Below are 17,753 nucleotides of genomic sequence, written 5' to 3'. Positions count from 1 at the left end.
TGAGTATTTCTTCACAAAAGGAAGAAAACCCCATGATATTGTATTATTTGAGTATAATGAGATGCAGATAGCCAGAAAGGTCTTTATTAACTTGCTTAAGGAGAGAGGCTGAGTGGCTTAGAGGATAAAGCCTTGGATTTCTCCTTTCAAACCCCAGTGGGAGTTTAATTTCCAATCTAGCATAGAGACACACAATACACAATAACTGCTTGCTTTAACATGTTGATAGTATGAAAAATATTTACTGGTTATGAAGGATAATCACTTCTGAAAAGGCACCATTCTTTTCAGGGTACCAGGTACAATGCATTCTTCTTCAGCTGATTCATTGGAGAGTATCACACTGGTAAAGGCTTCTTTGCCAGAATTGAGCTCATTTCAGAGATGATAAAATATCTGTACAAAGTCCAAACCTAGCAGTGTGACTGACACACCACAGGAAATAAAAAGTGATTTATTAAAACACCTGCCAACACAAATTCCTAGCAATGCCTTGTTTTTAGTCTTAGGTATCAATACTCCATTGCAATCCTTGAATTGTCAGAAGAAAGTGAAGAAAACCTCTAGGATGCTAGACAAACTCTTTGTGAAAATAGTTATTGTAGGACATGGTAAAAGAATTGGATCAACTTGAGAGGGGAAGATGAATTGTGATTTGTATTGTTAGAAGGGGCATACTAAATAATGTTAAATCTCAGGTCTAGAGCATTTGGGTACACAAGCACTTCCAATCACAGATGCTTGGTTGGTCTTTGAAGGCTCAACTATGTGGCCTCCTGAGTAGTCCACTACTAAAGTGATGTAGTATAATAGTAAGAGTTTAAGAGAATAGAATTCCTAAGATAAATGAATGTGAGATTTTAGAGCAGAAAGAGACTTTCAAGATTATCCATTGTCCATTGTCTTTATTCCACAGATGAGGAAAGAGAAGCAAAGATTGTTTAAAGGACTTGACCAATCCTTCTAAGTGTCAAATCCAGGGCTCTGGCTCTGTTTTTCTGACTGCTGTTCCAGCCTTCTGTATATAACATTATAATTTTACTTGTTTTGATTTAATATATCTCCATTTCCTTCTCTAATATCTTTCAGGAAGTAATTATGAGTCTGTAGCTTATTCATAGTGCCAGTTTTCTGCATTTCATGGGTAGCCCATTATGGTAGCATCTTACAACATTTGCCAAAGGTTTCTGTGATTTAGTCTGAAATCCCTACCAGGAGATTCATTCAGTAGGGTTAAGCATTAAATTTCCAAGAGTACTTCTTTATAATTTAGATATTTCTGAGAAGGGGAGCCCCTGGGAAGACATTATCTGTAATTGCCCCTCACATCCCTTTTATCAAATACAGAGCCCTGAGGGAATGAGAAGCAGTACAGCAAAATATCGATGTATCATAGAATAAAATAAAATATATAACATTGAGTTCCATCCTTTCTGGGTGAGGGAATACAACAATGAAGGATGCAAAGAAACTTAAGTGAGAGCAGCATTAACAAATGATGGAACTGGGGGATCTCAATTTCTTCATCTATGAGAATGGAGGAGACTGAACTAAGATTCCTTACAGTTCTGAATCTGTACTGACCCTGAAGTCAGAGGACTTGAGTTCAAATTCTGCCTTTGATGATGTGACCTTAGGCAAGTTATGTCCAGTACTTCTGTTTCCTCATCAGTAAAAATGGAGTTTATGTTAGAAAGACTTTGTTTCCTTCAACATGATTTTCATGTCCTGGATGGGAATACAGAATGGGCAGATGGGAGAAGGCAGAAGGGTACCAAAAAGGAACGTGATTTAATTTGCAATTTGGTATAGGTTAGTGTGCTTTGAATATATCTTCTTAAAACACAAAAAGAAGAGACTTTTTTGTGATCTGCTTTAATATCTTCTCTTGGTGCTAAGCTAGTTTTTGGTTTCCTGGACTTTTTGTAATCCTCTCAGCTGTAATAGTTTTCTGCATTGGGTTTCTGCAGAGGAAAATGTCATTGAATTTTCCTAAGAACAAGGAGAAGAGGTTATTGAGAAGAATGTAGAAGCAACTTTGACACAGTGTATAATAATTGCAAGATTACTATATAAGATTTTAGGATTTAGAATTGAAAGGTGACCTCACAGTTCACTTGATCTCAATTTTTAATTTTGAAGATGAGAAAACTGAGTTCAAATGAAACCATCTATTAAATTTCCATGAGTCTAAGTAGGAGAACCAGAATTTGAACCCGAACCTCCTGACTTCATCCCAGTCTTCTTTCCATTACATCACACAATCTCTCTTCATTTGACATTTGTAGAGAGCTTTGCCAGTTTATAAATCCTTTCAGAGTTATTTTATTAGATCACCATAAACTGTTGGACAAGGCAGGTATTATTAACTCCATTTTAGAGAAGAGGAAATATACCAAAGGGTTAAAAGGGATTTTTCTATAGTCACCTGGGAGAACAGTGACAGGGTAAGAGTAGATTTTGCAGGTCTCTTACTACTTCTTGGTTTATGAAAGGAGAGAATCATGCAGATGAGCACAGAGGAGTTATGTATTGATGAAAGAAGGACATTTCCTCTCAGGAAATCAGGATCATGAACTTGTAAAATGTCTGGACTTCACTGAAGGAACATGTCATGGGTGACAATGTATTAGGGTTGTTGAATAATTTTGAATGTTCTTTTTTCATTGCTAAAAACTATAACCTATATTCTCTTGAGAAATGGTTTAAACAAAGTCCAGCTTACTGCTTAATAAACCATGATTTCAGTTACTTATTGCTGATGTAACCTTGGGAAAGTCACTGAATTTCCCTGAGCTTCAGTTTCCTGAGCTTTAGCCTGGGGGATGGAGAATAGATGGGTCTAGATATCATCTGAGATCCTATTTGACTGTAGATCTATATTCCTGTGACTTCAAATAACTCAATTATTTAAATAATTGCCTAGTTTCTAGTTGATGTAAGCAACAGAACTCTAATGCTAATCACTGGCAAGTTCATGAACAGTTAAACAATTATACTTTTGGGGGAAAGGGAGAATTGCCAGAAATTTTCCACAGTGGAATGCCATCAACCAAACTGGATAACTAAATGTTTGAATTTATAATCTGTAGACTTTGAGAACTGATTACAAAGTTCCAATCTATTAGAATTGGGACTTGAGTTTTTCCTTCCTTCAAGGCCCAGCTTCCTCCTACCTTTCACCTCACTACCTCCACACTCTCTCTTTGTACATGCTGTGGAAGGTGCTTAATAAGTGTTTTTGAATTACTGCAGTGAAGCCAAGAATTTAGGTACAAATTTATTTCCTCATAGTTCTAGCAAACTATTCTCCCTATGTCAGGGTCCAAGTTCATTTATGGACAGGGTTAAGGAAGGAAAGCTTTACATCTCCAATAACTGCTGAATAAATATGGAACTTCCCTCTCTGGGAGTATTAATTTAGCATTCCCTATAGGAATGATGTAGAAAATGAGAAAAAGTCAACAGCGTCCTCAACAGAGTTGCCAGCATATAGAGGAAGTGCTCTCTCTCTCTCTCTCTCTCTCTCTCTCTCTCTCTCTCTCTCTCTCTCTCTTAAACAGAAGAATGACTGTTATGTTAGTGAAAGATGCTAGCGTACTGGACCATTGAGAAGAATCACATCAGTAAACTGATATTTCTGGTCATTCTCCTTATAATTTCCATACAACTTCAAACCACAAGTCATCACAAAAAAAATAATTATATAGACAAAGAATTGGAGGTCTGGGGTTCTGAATGGTTTTTGTAGTGGAGTTCTGGAGGGTTGACGAGAAGGGATTAAAAGTTCTGGAGGATTCAAGATGCTATGGATTGGCCTGTTATAGGGTGTTAAGATTTGCATAGGGTAGGTCAATTTCCCAGGCTACAATCTCATTAGTGTAGCAGAGATTAAACTGAGTGCAAAGGGGGGAAGTGGAAGCATAACTTGTGAAAATATGTTACAAGTACAAAGAATAGAAAACAGCAATTTACAGATACTGTCCTTGAACAAATTACACATTCACATTTGTATTTCATGGATCTATGAAAATCTGCTTCTCATCACTAAACAATTTCTAGGTAACAGCATTTAATTTGGTGCAGAAGCTTCAAACCTCATAAAAAATTGATTTAAAATGCTATTGTGCATTTTTTGAACTTTGATCTTTTGTACTTAGTTCTGTTTTGATGAAATATTTAGAAGTCCACACATTTTCTATGTGAAAAATAAATTTTAGTGAGGTTATAGAGGACGGCACTAGCTGCATCCTCTGGAGACATTCACTGGATACTATATCTAGTATCATGTATAGTGTATTGTTATTTTGGTGGAAATCTAACTCCTGAGAAGAATTTTTTTAAATTGTGAAAAGTATTCTATGATTTTTCAAAGGCAAGTTGGCTGTGATACATTGCAATCCACTGTCCATATAGATTTAAATAGATGCCCACGAAAATAGGATAAAATTTCCTAAAGAATATTTTTTGGGAGTAGGGTGAGACAGAGGGTAAAAGAAAGATTGTTTTTGTTTTTCAAGGTTCTTCCTATGCTAATCATACAGAAAATAAAAGTCATATCATTCGTTGATAATAATTTTATATTATGCTTTGAGTCTGCTGCTCCAAAAGAATAAAATACTGAGTCTCCCATGCCACTCAAATCAGCAATGACAATCATGACTCAAACATGTGTTTGAGTCATGATTGTCATTGCTGATTTGAGTGGCATGGGACCTGTCACTTCATATCTCTAGACCTCCATTTCCTCATTTGTAAAATGAGCATAAAGGACTTGATGGTTTCTAGGATCCTTGAAAGATGTCATTCTGAGTAGCATTAAAAATATAATATATATATATATATATATATACATATATATATAACTTAGTTCTTTGAAAAAAATTATTAAAAATATTTCTAAATTGTTACTTAAAATAATTAGAATCTGATATGTGTGATTCTTAAGTAAAAATGCCTTCAATATTGATTCAATAGGCAATTCTCGAATGTCCAAATAGTATTAATTATGGTAAAGAATTTTAGCACAATTGTATATGTTCAACAAACAATAAAGAGTTGATATAGGCAGAGCATAATTATGGATTATATTTTTCATAAATTCATCTTATTTTAATTATTGTTACTCATTTATACCTTGTGATATAAAACATATAGCAAAATTGAATTTATACTTTTCACAAATTCACGCTAATTTTCCAAAGCACTTTTTTTCTTTAAAGAAATTATCTCTTGTAAATTGTATGAATCCTGCCTTTTCCTGGCAAATTTTTCATCTTTCAAAGTTGAATGAGTTCTGCCAGGTATCAAAGTGCCAATTAGTACAATGAGGCACCCTAGTGGCGTCGAGGAGTTAATACATCTTTCTATTAACCAGAAAGACTCATCTGAAACATGTTGGTTATGAAGAAATCAGGAATTATTTGTACAGGGATGTTAGAAAATTTTTAGCACTTATAACTAAATATTTTGAACAGCAATGGGATAATGGTATGTGAAAAGGTACTAAAAATTAAGCATTCAGTCATGCTTAGTTAAAAGACAAATTTTCAAATAATTATTATATAGGAATATAGGCAATAGTTTTCTATACAAATATAGATTGTTTGAAACATGAATTCAGCCTATAGTTATGTTTTAGTTAAAGGATGAAAATTATAATGAGGACAAAGAGAATAGTAATGACAAATTAATGAAACATTTCTATTTGAATGGAAAGGAATATAAAAATGTTTCCATTATAAACATATTTTGCAAAGTAATCTTGTGAATTTTTCTCTATATACAGACATTTATATATGCTCCCTCATCCTAATTCTTCACCTTCATTCTTTCATTCTTTGTCTTTCTTTCAAATATCTGATTTTAGGTACATGGCATTATTGGAAATGCCCTATATCTATACCCATATAATCTTTTTATTTTTTGCATTTTATAATATTCTTTTGAATCTTAATGTACATGCTGGCATATGTGAGTTTGAGGAGCCCAGCTGTTTCCTTGTTTGACCCTGCCTGTTTTACTTCTTACATTAACAAGCATTTTTTCTTATCCCTTTTCATACTATCAAGCCCAAATGATACCAAACCTCTTATGCAATGACAATATATCTTCACTATTGATAAAAGGCCTCCCCCCCATTGCAAATCTCTAATCTTCATATAGAAATACTATTTTGCATATACCTACTATAACTGAAGAATTTGGAAAACCTGGTAAGCCTCCACTTACACATGTTAAATTTGATGAAAATGTTTGGAAAAACGATTGAAAGGCTTTAAGAAATTATATTTTTCATTCATATTTTCTTTTTGTAAGCCCATGTAATACTGAGATTTGTCTTTGCCTGATAAAATTACACAGAAAATGATCTTTTTTAATATTATATATTATTTGCTGAAATTCAGGATGACACATGTTTATTTGTTTGTATGTGTTTATATGTATGAGAGAAAGAGAAAAAGAGGCAGGAAAAAAAGAGAGGGAGAGGGGAGGGGAAGAGAGAAAGAGAGAGAGATACATATACAAAAACAGAGAGACAGAAAAATAGAGAGAAATAGAAAAATAATGGCTATTCCAGGATGAACACAGCCAAATCTGACATGTTTTAAACCTTGAATTCTGTCAAGAATAGCTGTTATTTTTCATTCTCCTCTATTTAATGTAGTATCTATATATCTGTATGTATCTGTGTATATTTCAAAGAGATTTTATTTTAGGAATTCTAAATTTTTAGGGAAAGCATTTTTTGGATTAATTTGGTTTTATGTATCAACTGCGAATTTTTGCAATTTTAAATTAATGCTTCACAACAGGTTAAAAATTCTATTTGCTCAAGGTCATTAATTTAAAGGGGATAAGAGGGATCTATTGTAAAATCTGCCAAATGACCTTCCCAAACTATAACCATCAAAGGAATTGATTTTTGTTTTTAAATAGATGTGGGTGGAAACGGTGACTTAGTTATGTATTGAAGCATTATGTAGGAATTAACTTCAGGTAAAAAAATTATTCAAATAAAAGGAAGCTAAAGTGGAAGATTTAATTCAAATAATATTATCATTTTTTTAGGTTTTTGCAAGGCAAATGGGGTTAAGTGGCTTGCCCAAGGCCACACAGCTAGGTAATTATTAAGTGTTTGAGACTGGATTTGAACCCAGGTACTCCTGACTCCAGGGCTGGTGCTTTATTCACTGCACCACCTAGCTGCCCCCAATATTATCATTTCTTAATGACATATTTTTCTTGATTCTATTTCCCCCAATGAAAGAAAGGGAAGGGAAGAAAAAGAAAGGGAAGGGAAGGGAAGGTATATCTAGCATTCCAAATAATTTACATTGGGTTACTGGAGTACAGCTCAAAAACACAAATATATTTCCCCTATCACAGATTATCAATAGGAGCAAAAGTCTCCAGTTGCTTGTTGGAAAACAAGAATCTCTTGAGTGGGGAATGACTTTTTTCATATTCTTCAATTTTCTCTTCTACCTACTGTGTTGGATGGTTAAGTTACCAATTCATGTCTTTATGAGAAAGTTATAGGAAGCTCAAAGCAATCTTTTCAATTAAATAATGTCTCATAAAAATGCTCACAGAAGGGAAGGGAATTATATGTTTTATAATTTCACAAACAAGATAACAATATTGTACTTGAGACTATAATATGTCTTACTGAATGCTGGGTAATGTTACAACAGGGATCAACAATGAACAAATTCAAGTTTCATTCTTACCTTTATAAGTTAGAATTTTTTTTAAGAATATTGTGCTTGGAACTCATGCCATGAAGTTGCCTTATGACATAGTCTTCCATTTACTTCCATAACTAAACCTTCTTTCCTAGTGCCAATAAAACCTTATCACCTTTTAAGCTCTCAGTGCAGTATTTAAACAGAACTTTGTAACGAAATTGCATAGAGTGCACTTAGTGTTGCAGTAGATAGAGTGTTGGATCTAAAGACAGAGAGAGTCATCTTCATGGATTCAAACTCAGCCTCAGGCATTTACTAGTTGTGTGACCCTGGGTAAGTCACTTAATTCTGTTTGCTCAGTTTATTTTCTGTAAAATGAGTTGGAGAAGGAAATGGAGAGCTACTTCGATTATCTTTGCCAAGAAAACCCCAAATGGGGTCACAAAGAGTTGGACGTGATCGAAATGAATGAACAGCAAAAAATTGAAAGGCTAATTGTTAGTTCACATTAGTTTGTGCTATGCATCTCTGATATTTTGATGTGATGTTTATGAAAATCAAAGATCCTTGCAGATATAAATTCTTTCAATAATTGTTATTGAGGAAGAAACTAAGCAAAGACCAACAACTTACAACATATCTAAGATGGGTATATAAATTGTACATAATGGGTGGCATAATAAACAAATTACAGGGAAAGGAAACATTGTTACAGTTATGGATAGAACAACAGTCTATAATCAAAGGACAGAATCAGCAAAGATGAGCTGGATAATTTTTAATTACATAAATTAAGATTCTTTTGCATAAACAAAATTAATGCAACTAAAATTAGAAGATCTCTGAAGCAAGCATGATTTCTATGAAATATGAGAATTGATTGAAATGCATAAGAATAAGAACCATATCTACTTTAAAAATGGTCAAAGAATATGGGTAGGTAGTTTTCCAAGGAAGAATATGAGCTTTCAATACCATATGAAAAAAATACTTTGACTCACTAATAGAAATAGGTAGATTAAAATAATGCTGCTGTTTTTCCTAAACAACAAAGATGATTTTTAAAAAATGGCAAATGTTGGGAGGGCAGTGGAAAAATGGACATAGTAATATAGTGTAACTGACTTGCAATAGTCATGCTAGATGGCAATGTATAATTATGTCTCAAAAGTTTCTAAACTGAAATCTTGGATCTTAAATTCTATATTCCAATGATTAAAGAAAGAAAAATGACTCATATGTACAAAAATAAATATTTGCTGAATTGAATTGTGAGAAAGACATAATAATACTTGTCATTTACCTTCTTTTCTTCTTTTAAATATTGATAGTTTAGCTGAAGAAATTATCACCTCTGAAGAGATGATAGATAAACTCTTTTTCTGAACTTTCCTCTCACTAGATCATCCACTTTCCCAGGGGGAAAAAGTTCTGTGGGATTTGTTCAACTATTCTTCTTCTATCTCCTCCCCAATCACTGAATCTGCTCCTTATCCAATTTATATCCTACAGAATTGATATTTTATTCAAGCCCCTCCTGCCAATTCTTCTGAATTATATAGAGAAAGCTGTTCAAACTTCTTGACTAAAAAGAAAGTTACCAACTTCAATCCTCATGATAAGAGGGAAGATATGGTGTTTCCATCTGTCCTATCACTGGTAGTGTGCTCTTTGCTTTGCCAGATATTCTTTAGCTACAGTCTTTAGACCTCTGAGCATTGCTGATATACCTTAAGGATCCTGGGTCTTGATATCTGTTTCCCTGGAGCACTATCCAGCACTCCTGGTCTTTTCTATTCATGATTTAGTTGAATTTTTAAATGTGCTGTTTCTTACAATCTTATAGCATGGGGAGTTATTAATAAGGAAAACCAAGCACTAGATTGAAATGCAATATTCAATATTTTTCCCCAGAGTCATATTTAGAGTATATAGTTTTAGTCTAATATTTTGAAATATTCTTAGCTTTTAATTATCCTATCTTTAAAGTGAGAATCTTGGTTCTTAGCTAATTTCCTATTCTGACATTAGATTACAAACCTAACAACTGCTTAGAAGAAATCATTAAAATAATAGTAATAACAGTAATGCTAGCTATAATTTATATAAACCTATATATTAAAATATGAATTATATATTATTAACTTTAAGAGTTAAAAGCATTTTACAAATATCATCTCACTTTTCCCCTCACAATAATCCTGAGAGTTAGATGCTAGTATTATCTTCATTTATGTATGAGGAAACTGAGCCAGACAGATACTAAGTGACTTCCCCATGATCACACGGCTAGTAAGTATTGGATTTGAAATCAAGTTTTCCTGGCTCCAGGTCTAATGCTTTATCTATTTCATCATTAGCATAATTATCCTACTATATTTGCTTCAATAGGAGCTTAAGTAGGGCTGCTTACCTTCAGGTTCCCTAATTTTCCTTCCTGCTGCAGACTTCCGAAGCACACTCCTTCCTGAGTTAAACAGGCTTGTTAACTCATCGAGAGGACTAGTTAATGGTCTTGAATTTGGAGGACTGTATGGCAGTGGAGAAGATGAACTGGAGTTGGATTTCCTGTGCTCAACTTTTGCCACTTTCCCAGGGGAATAGGGCATCTGAGAGAATGAACTGGAAGAAACTGCACCTTGAGTAGAATTTGGTTTCTGAGGTACTTTGGACAACTCTGAATGTGTCATTGTTTTCCCAGTATTAGCTAAAAATGGAGCATGAGTTTCTGGGGGAAAAGTAAAATGTGTGGAAGGTCGAAAAGCAGCAGGTGGAGGCATCGGAAGTGGTGGCAGTGGAGGAGGAGGTGGAGTTGAAGGAGGAGAAACTTTGTTTGAAGCATTAAATACTGTTAGACCAGGGGATGATGGTCTGTCATTTTCCCCTTTCTGATTTTTGGAGTACTGTGGAGACAATGGACTTGATCCATCTGACTGCACTGGGTATTTCAGATTGGTTTCTAGGACAGGAAGCTTTTTGACCTCCAAAGGTGTTAAAGGTGACTCATCAGATGCTGGAGAGCATGTCACTGGTGTTGGAGGAAACACCAGAAGTGGAGGTCTGTGAGGAAGCAGATTTGGAAAAGGTGGTGGAATGTCACAAGTATCTCTAAAGGTCCCTAAGGTTTGATTATTTATGTCACCATCTTCAACAGCTAAAGGTTTTCGGCAGTCAAAAAACAATGGTGGGGATCCAGTTACTAGTGGAACCATTCCCAAGCCACTGTTGCTGCTTTCCTCTGGCAAAAAATATTTCATCTCTTCATAAACAGACTCTCCTTGATCTGGGCTGTCTGTCTCAGTACAGTTGTTCTTAATTATGTTCCCTACCATTTCGATGTATACTGGCTCAGTCTCTTCCTCTTCCTCTTGGGACATATACAAATTGAGAATTCCCTGGTGTGGTCCATCTGCAGAAGAAGCTCTCTGCATTGTTATCATGTCCTGCCGACCTACTTTAGTTATAGCACTTAAGTATTTTGCTTCTCCTGGTTTTTGTACTGGTATCTCCTCATATGAACCACTAAGTTTTGTATTGGGGCTTCTTTTGGGTTTTCGGGGAGGAATCTTTTTCATTGTGCTGTAATCATCACTGTGTGGCCTAGGTCGGGTCAACACTGGAACAGAAAAAGAGAGTTGTAGAATTAAGATTCCTCAAATAATTGACAGTACCATGTATCCTAGCTTGGACTTAACTCTTCATAGATCTTACTGTTCTAGATCCCAATATGTTCTAAACCATAGTTCTCTTCAGCATCTCAGTTCAGTCACTTTAGTTGCCAAGCAAAACTCTATTCTTCTTTTATTATAGTCTTATAATTATAAAATGATATTATATTCTTATATTCTAATTAAATTCTTATTTATGCAAAAGGAGATTATCAAAGGAAAAATCAAAAGATCAATATCTAACAGCTTATCCATAAAAAGGAAGAAAGTTGTATAATACAATATTTATGCTTGAATAGTTCTGACATGTCTTTGCCCTGCTTGAGGAAAGTTTAGTGCATTAGATTAAGATAAAATGGAGACAATGACTCAAAAATAATCTGAGTGATATTTAATTGTGAATGGTCAAATGTATCTCAGAAACCATCTACTCATGATGGTTCATTCACCTCAATTCTCTAAGTTGCCATATTCTTCTGTGAAAATGGCTAAAGTAGAACGTAGAAAGCCCACATCCAAAAAAATAAAACCACCTTATAGTTCTATGTAACTAAATGCTTTTTCAGGAAAAAAATACAGAAAACCAAAATGTATACATAAACTCCTTCATTTGGCCTTTAGGGATCTTCACAATCTCATTTCAATCTATCTAAGTTCATTACACATTTCTCTCTGTCTCTGCTTCTCTGTCACACTGTCTATCTGTCTTTCATACTCTAAAACTTCTAGTCAAACTGCTCTGCTTTCAGTATATGATATTTCATTTTTCATTTTCATGCCCTTTAGTGATTTTTTTTCATCCTGTTTTGGAATATAATTCTTCATTTCTTACTCTTGGAATTCCTGACTTTCTTCAAGGCTCAGCTTAAGACTAGATCTATTCAGATGCTTTTCCAAATTCACTAGTTGTTAATGGGGGACTAACTAATAATTTTGCATAAATCTAGTCTTGTCACATGACAGAATGTAAGCTCACTGAGTGCAGAGTCTATCTCTATTTTCAATTTTGTACACACAAAACTGAACAGAATAAGTGTTTAATACTTATTAAAATATTTATTGTATCATATTCCACATTTTAATGACTAGGAAACTAAGATATCCATAATTGACTTCAGTTGAAGGCACACAGAAATTACTGACAAGAGTCCAGGCTAGTACCACTAAATAAGTTAACAAGATTGTTTTGATGAGTGAATAAAAATGACTGTGGTAGAAAGGAGAAATTTGTTTAAAACTTACTTTGAAAAAAAAACAAGAAAAAACTTACTTTGGTTGTTATTAAAAAACAAATACCAGCATCAAATAATAACACATTAATGGAAATTTTAAAAATCCGAATATATAATGGGAAATGTTTACTTCAGATAGAAACTGAGACAGAGGGAGATAGATAGATAGATAGATAGATAGAGAGAGAGAGAGAGAGAGAGAGAGACAGAGACAGAGACAGAGAGTCAGAGAGATAGTAACAGAGATGAGAGAGACAGAGAAAGAGATAGAGAACACACACAGACACAGAGACAGACAAGGAGAGCGGCAGAGATAGTGATTTCTCAGAAAGACAGAGTCAGAAAGACACAGACAAGATAGACAGAGAGAGGAGAAAGAAAGAATGGTAAAGTAGTATCAAATACTGTAGGAATCAATGAGAGGCAAAATTAAGTGAAAAGAGTTAAGGGAACAAATAGAGATATGTGTAGGTAGAACAATAGTCTTTTTTTAGAAGGATACTTTATTTCTCTCATACAATAACGAGCATTATCTTATTGAATAGGGTCATTTTTATTAGATAAATACATCCTATTTAAATAGTGACAATTATTTTTTTTATAAGATCATGTTATTTTTACAAAATTTGTTGAATTTTGAAAATCTTTGAAAATAATGATGCCATTATTCTGGATTGTTTAGCCACTAATATTTTTAGAAAGTTTATCTTGTGAATATTGACTTTGACTAAGTCAATGTAACTAAATGCTTTTCAGAAAAAATACAGAAAACTAAAATGCATACATAAACTCCTTCGTTTGGCCTTTAGGGCTCTTCACAATCTCATTTCTTCACAATTTCATTAGTGGTTTTTACTAAAATATTTTACTAAGATAATGGAGCTCCTTGCTTATTTCATTTAGGATCTTTTCAACAGGATCATCAAGTTAGTAATGGAAAAGAACAGTTAACTTTAAATCAGTAGAAGTCCTAAAAGAGAACTAGTAAAATGGGTATATATCCAAAGTTAGAAAAATGCCCATTATTTACTATATTGTATTATTATCTGCTTTTTTTAAAGTAGAAAAATCTCTAGCAATGCAGCAGAATGGATATGCCATACTTATTACTCTTAGAATGTTAGAGACCTTTATTTAGCTAATAAAAAGTTCCTAAATTTCTGCTCTATTATCACTTTGTGACCCAGATGACCAATGTTTAGACGAAATCACTACAGATTCCATGGAAAGTTTAGTTTATTTTATATATATATATATATATATATATATATATGTAAAGTGATTATAATGACTCATAAATACAAATTCTGTTTACATTCACTTCAATCTGATGTTGTATATTTATTTGGAAATATTGAACTTCATTGATTGATCTGGCCTCAGATTCATTCCAAACCAACCAAGTTACCCTTTGGGAAAAAAGTTTGTTTATAGAGTTCAGGAAAATAACAATTCAACAATTCAACAATTTCATACTACACTAAAGAAGTCAAAATGATGTGGTTACTAAAGTCATATTTGGGTCAAATTGTAACCAATATAAACAGAATTCTGCCATGATCACAATGAAAAAAGTGCTAGAATTCTTAAATCATGCGTTTTATCACTCCTGCCATATATTCTGAGTCCTGACTAATTCACCATGAGATGACACAAATATGCATATTTTCATAAAATGCCACTAGGAGTTAAATAATTCTTACACAAGAGTCCTTTTGGTTTTGTTTTGTTTTGTTTTGTTTTTCCTTTCAGTTTTTTGGAGGAATCTTTGAGGTTATTTTAACACAGTACCATTTGCAAAAATATACATGTCACATGGTTTTAACATAATTGAAGCCCAGACATTTAGAATTTAATCCATGAGAATAAAAAAATTCTCTTTTAACAACCAAAGAGTTGAAAAGAGAGTGATATTGTATGCTCTAAAATGGCAAGCAGCAATTTTGACCACATTTTTACAATAGGTATAAAACCTCAGTGACAATTGGATGACAAATGGAGAGTGAAAAATTTAAGAACTTGCTGGAACCTCATTATAACACTATTTTGGGAGATTATATTCAGTACAATATTATAGGGGGTGAAAGAACATTTAACTGTCTGTCTGGTACATTCAATAATACATTTTATAAGACTCAAGGTTCAGGTTGATGATGTATTTTATCAAATTTCAAAGGAAAATATAATGCAAGTCCAGTTGCAAGTTAAGTGAGCAAAACAAATCAAATATGTCCTAAAAATATTTCTTTATCTCTGTATAAGAGGCTGGAATATATGCATTTATGCATGCATGTGGTATATAAATATATAAACATATACCACGGGCATATAAATGACACGATTATTGTGCTATATTATTTGTTTGTGATTAATTTTATATGATATATTTATATAACTTACTTATTTAACATAGACATAAATAAGTAAATTATATATAAATATATAAAATAAGTAAATTATTTAACATTGTGTAAGTAGAACTAGAAATTCAAATATATAGCTATATAGAATCAAACTATGTCTTTTATATGTACATACATATATATATGTGTACCTATATATGTAATAGTTCTAATGAGTGATGTCCTCTTAATATGTCATAAATACAATCATATAAAAATATAAGTTTTTCAAATAATAGATTATAATCTATATTAAAACCTCACTCTTAGGTCTCATAATGATATGGAAATTTCTCTGAAGTGTCCATTTTCTCTTAAAAATGTCACTGTTCCCTTTTGTTTTTATATCTACCATGTAGATCCCCATTGATATTTAGGTGATCTATAATATTAATTCTTTGGAAATTATAATAGTCTGTGATTTATTCTCATTTTGCATCAATGAACAAAAATAGGTTTTAAAAATTGGGCCTTTATTTCAGAAAGAAGCCTGGGATCATTAAAAGCAATGTACAATTTCCCAAATTCAGTCTTGATGACTCTCATTCATTCTTTGAATCTGGTTAGATATCCCTTTCAGCATCAGTCCAAGAAAGATGGATGAACTAATTGGCTAGCTCAAATGGGAGGATCATTCAACATATCATAGTCCAAGCAATAGGCCTTCTTTATTTATTTGATCTTCTCATGCAGAGAGTTAGCCAAACTCATTCAGGGGGCTCTGTGTTCATTGCCTAATATGATCAGCACTGTATCATCTTCCTATGGGAACATCTGAAGAAACTCATTATCCTTAGGGAATTTATCTTCCCTTTGTATTTGGCATTGAGAATTCTCCATGACAAAAAATGAGTACATTTTTACTCCTAATTAGTTACTGATAAACAACTTTACATAAAAACATTCTAAAAACATTTGTATAATTGCAATATTTGAGGCTGAAAACATCAAGGAAGTAACTTTTAATATGTGGACTCTATCACCTATAATGAACATCTAAGGAAGGGTTTGGATACAGTACCCACTGCTTCCTAGATTGGCTCACAGTCAACTATATTACATTACCTCTTTGCTAAGAGTTTCTTTAGCTCACTTTTATGTCTCCATTTTGAAAGGGACCTCATTTTCATATAAGCAGCAGTCTATTTTTTTCTAGATACTGTATGGAACAAGCCTAAACAAAAACATAAATATGCACTATGTCATAATTCATCCAAACTTAGCATTTGATGGGTTGCTTATGGTGCTCTAAACAGTTTCTGGCTTTGTATTATAAAAGGTGAGAAAGAGCTGATTGTAAAGAAATAGGATATATAATCTGTGAAGTAGAAATCACATACCATTTGCAAATTCAATTATACAATAATTTTGTAAATTTGATTTTTTTGGTTTTAACATATAAGTATACTCCTTTCTTCTCATTCAGATTAAAAATCTGGAAGTTCCTTTAATGAAAATGTGATTTATTGGGTTTTGAATACTATTTGATTGATGCATTGGTTATTTAGTCTCACAATTTACTCATCTTGTGCAAGAGAATATATTATAAGGTGGCATAGTGGATAGAGTATCAGACCTAAGTCAGGAATATTTGAATTCAAATCTGGTTTCTGACACTAGCTGTGAGATTCCAGACAGGTCAATGAATCTCTATTTGTCTCAGTTTTCTCATCTTTAAAATGGTGTTAATAACATCATAATAATTGTGAGGATCAAATGAAATAATTATATAGCACAGCACAGTGCTTAGTACATATCAAGCACTATATAAATAATGGATGCTATTACACTAAGATATGTATAAACCATTTCAATTCTCTGATTATAAATTCATATTCCCTCAGTATACTTAGGCTTGACTTTAAAATTAATTTTGCTCTACCTCAATCATTTCTTTAGATTTAAAAAAAGATTTCTGAAATATATTTCTCTATGTTATGATTACATTTTATCAATGGATTTTTTCAAATGAAATTGAAAAAAATATTTTCTAGAAGTTCATCTAACCCTTCATCCCTTGTAATTTGCTCTGAATTATGCTTAGCATTGTGATTTCCTTTTCTCATTTCATCAGCCACTACCATGTTTTGATTATCAAATTGATCTTTTCCTTCCATTTATGTGATGATTTGACATGATTTAGAATACTCATGTCCTTTCCCATTCCCACTTCCTTCTCTGTAATATTTATTCTATTCTTTTTTACACTGATTCTTCCATCTTGAATAAAGCCAATGCTACTAGTGGAATTTCTCCATCAAATTCCTTTTTATGGGTCTTTTGTTCCTAATCTTGATTTTTTAATTGCCAGAGTATATTCTCTATATATCCACATGAATACAATTACATGAATTATTTACTCCCCACCAAGCTTGTCTAACCCACAGCTTATTTCTTATTTTGTTGTGAAGCATTTTCCTTTGTTGAGCATTGTCCCACAAAGCTAGCCTTGCAGATTACCAAGTTAAAATGCCTTAGAGAGAAATAAAGGAATGAGTGAGATTTATCCTTCCTACTCATCCTATGTATTAATGAGTTATTTAGATGAAAATATATTTGATTAGGCTCTGTGTTTCCTCTGTTGAAGATTATATTGTTGGAGTTCAGTGTCCTAGCATGCAAATCCCACCCTTTCCAATTGTTTTCCTCTGTCAAATTTAAATCCCCCCACCTTGAAACTCTTTTCTATATTCACTCATATTTGCCTATTTTTGTATTTACTCTTATCTTTATTTCCTATATCTTAGCAGTACATTTGAT

General features: G+C 33.0%; 1 protein-coding gene across 1 annotated transcript in view; it reads right to left on the bottom strand.

Annotated features, from left to right (window-relative positions):
* MYO16 (myosin XVI) overlaps nucleotides 1-17,753 on the bottom strand; it is an 851,952-nt gene that overhangs the window by 64,046 nt on the left and 770,153 nt on the right. Inside the window, exon 32 of the mRNA XM_074192022.1 lies at nucleotides 10,105-11,307. Within this exon, the coding sequence (XP_074048123.1) occupies nucleotides 10,105-11,307 (1,203 nt within the window). The remainder of the gene's footprint in view (nucleotides 1-10,104; nucleotides 11,308-17,753) is intronic.

The sequence above is a fragment of the Macrotis lagotis genome, chromosome 6 (genome assembly GCF_037893015.1).
Source record: "Macrotis lagotis isolate mMagLag1 chromosome 6, bilby.v1.9.chrom.fasta, whole genome shotgun sequence".
Taxonomy (NCBI): domain Eukaryota; kingdom Metazoa; phylum Chordata; class Mammalia; order Peramelemorphia; family Peramelidae; genus Macrotis; species Macrotis lagotis.
This window is presented reverse-complemented; position numbering and strand designations above follow the sequence as displayed.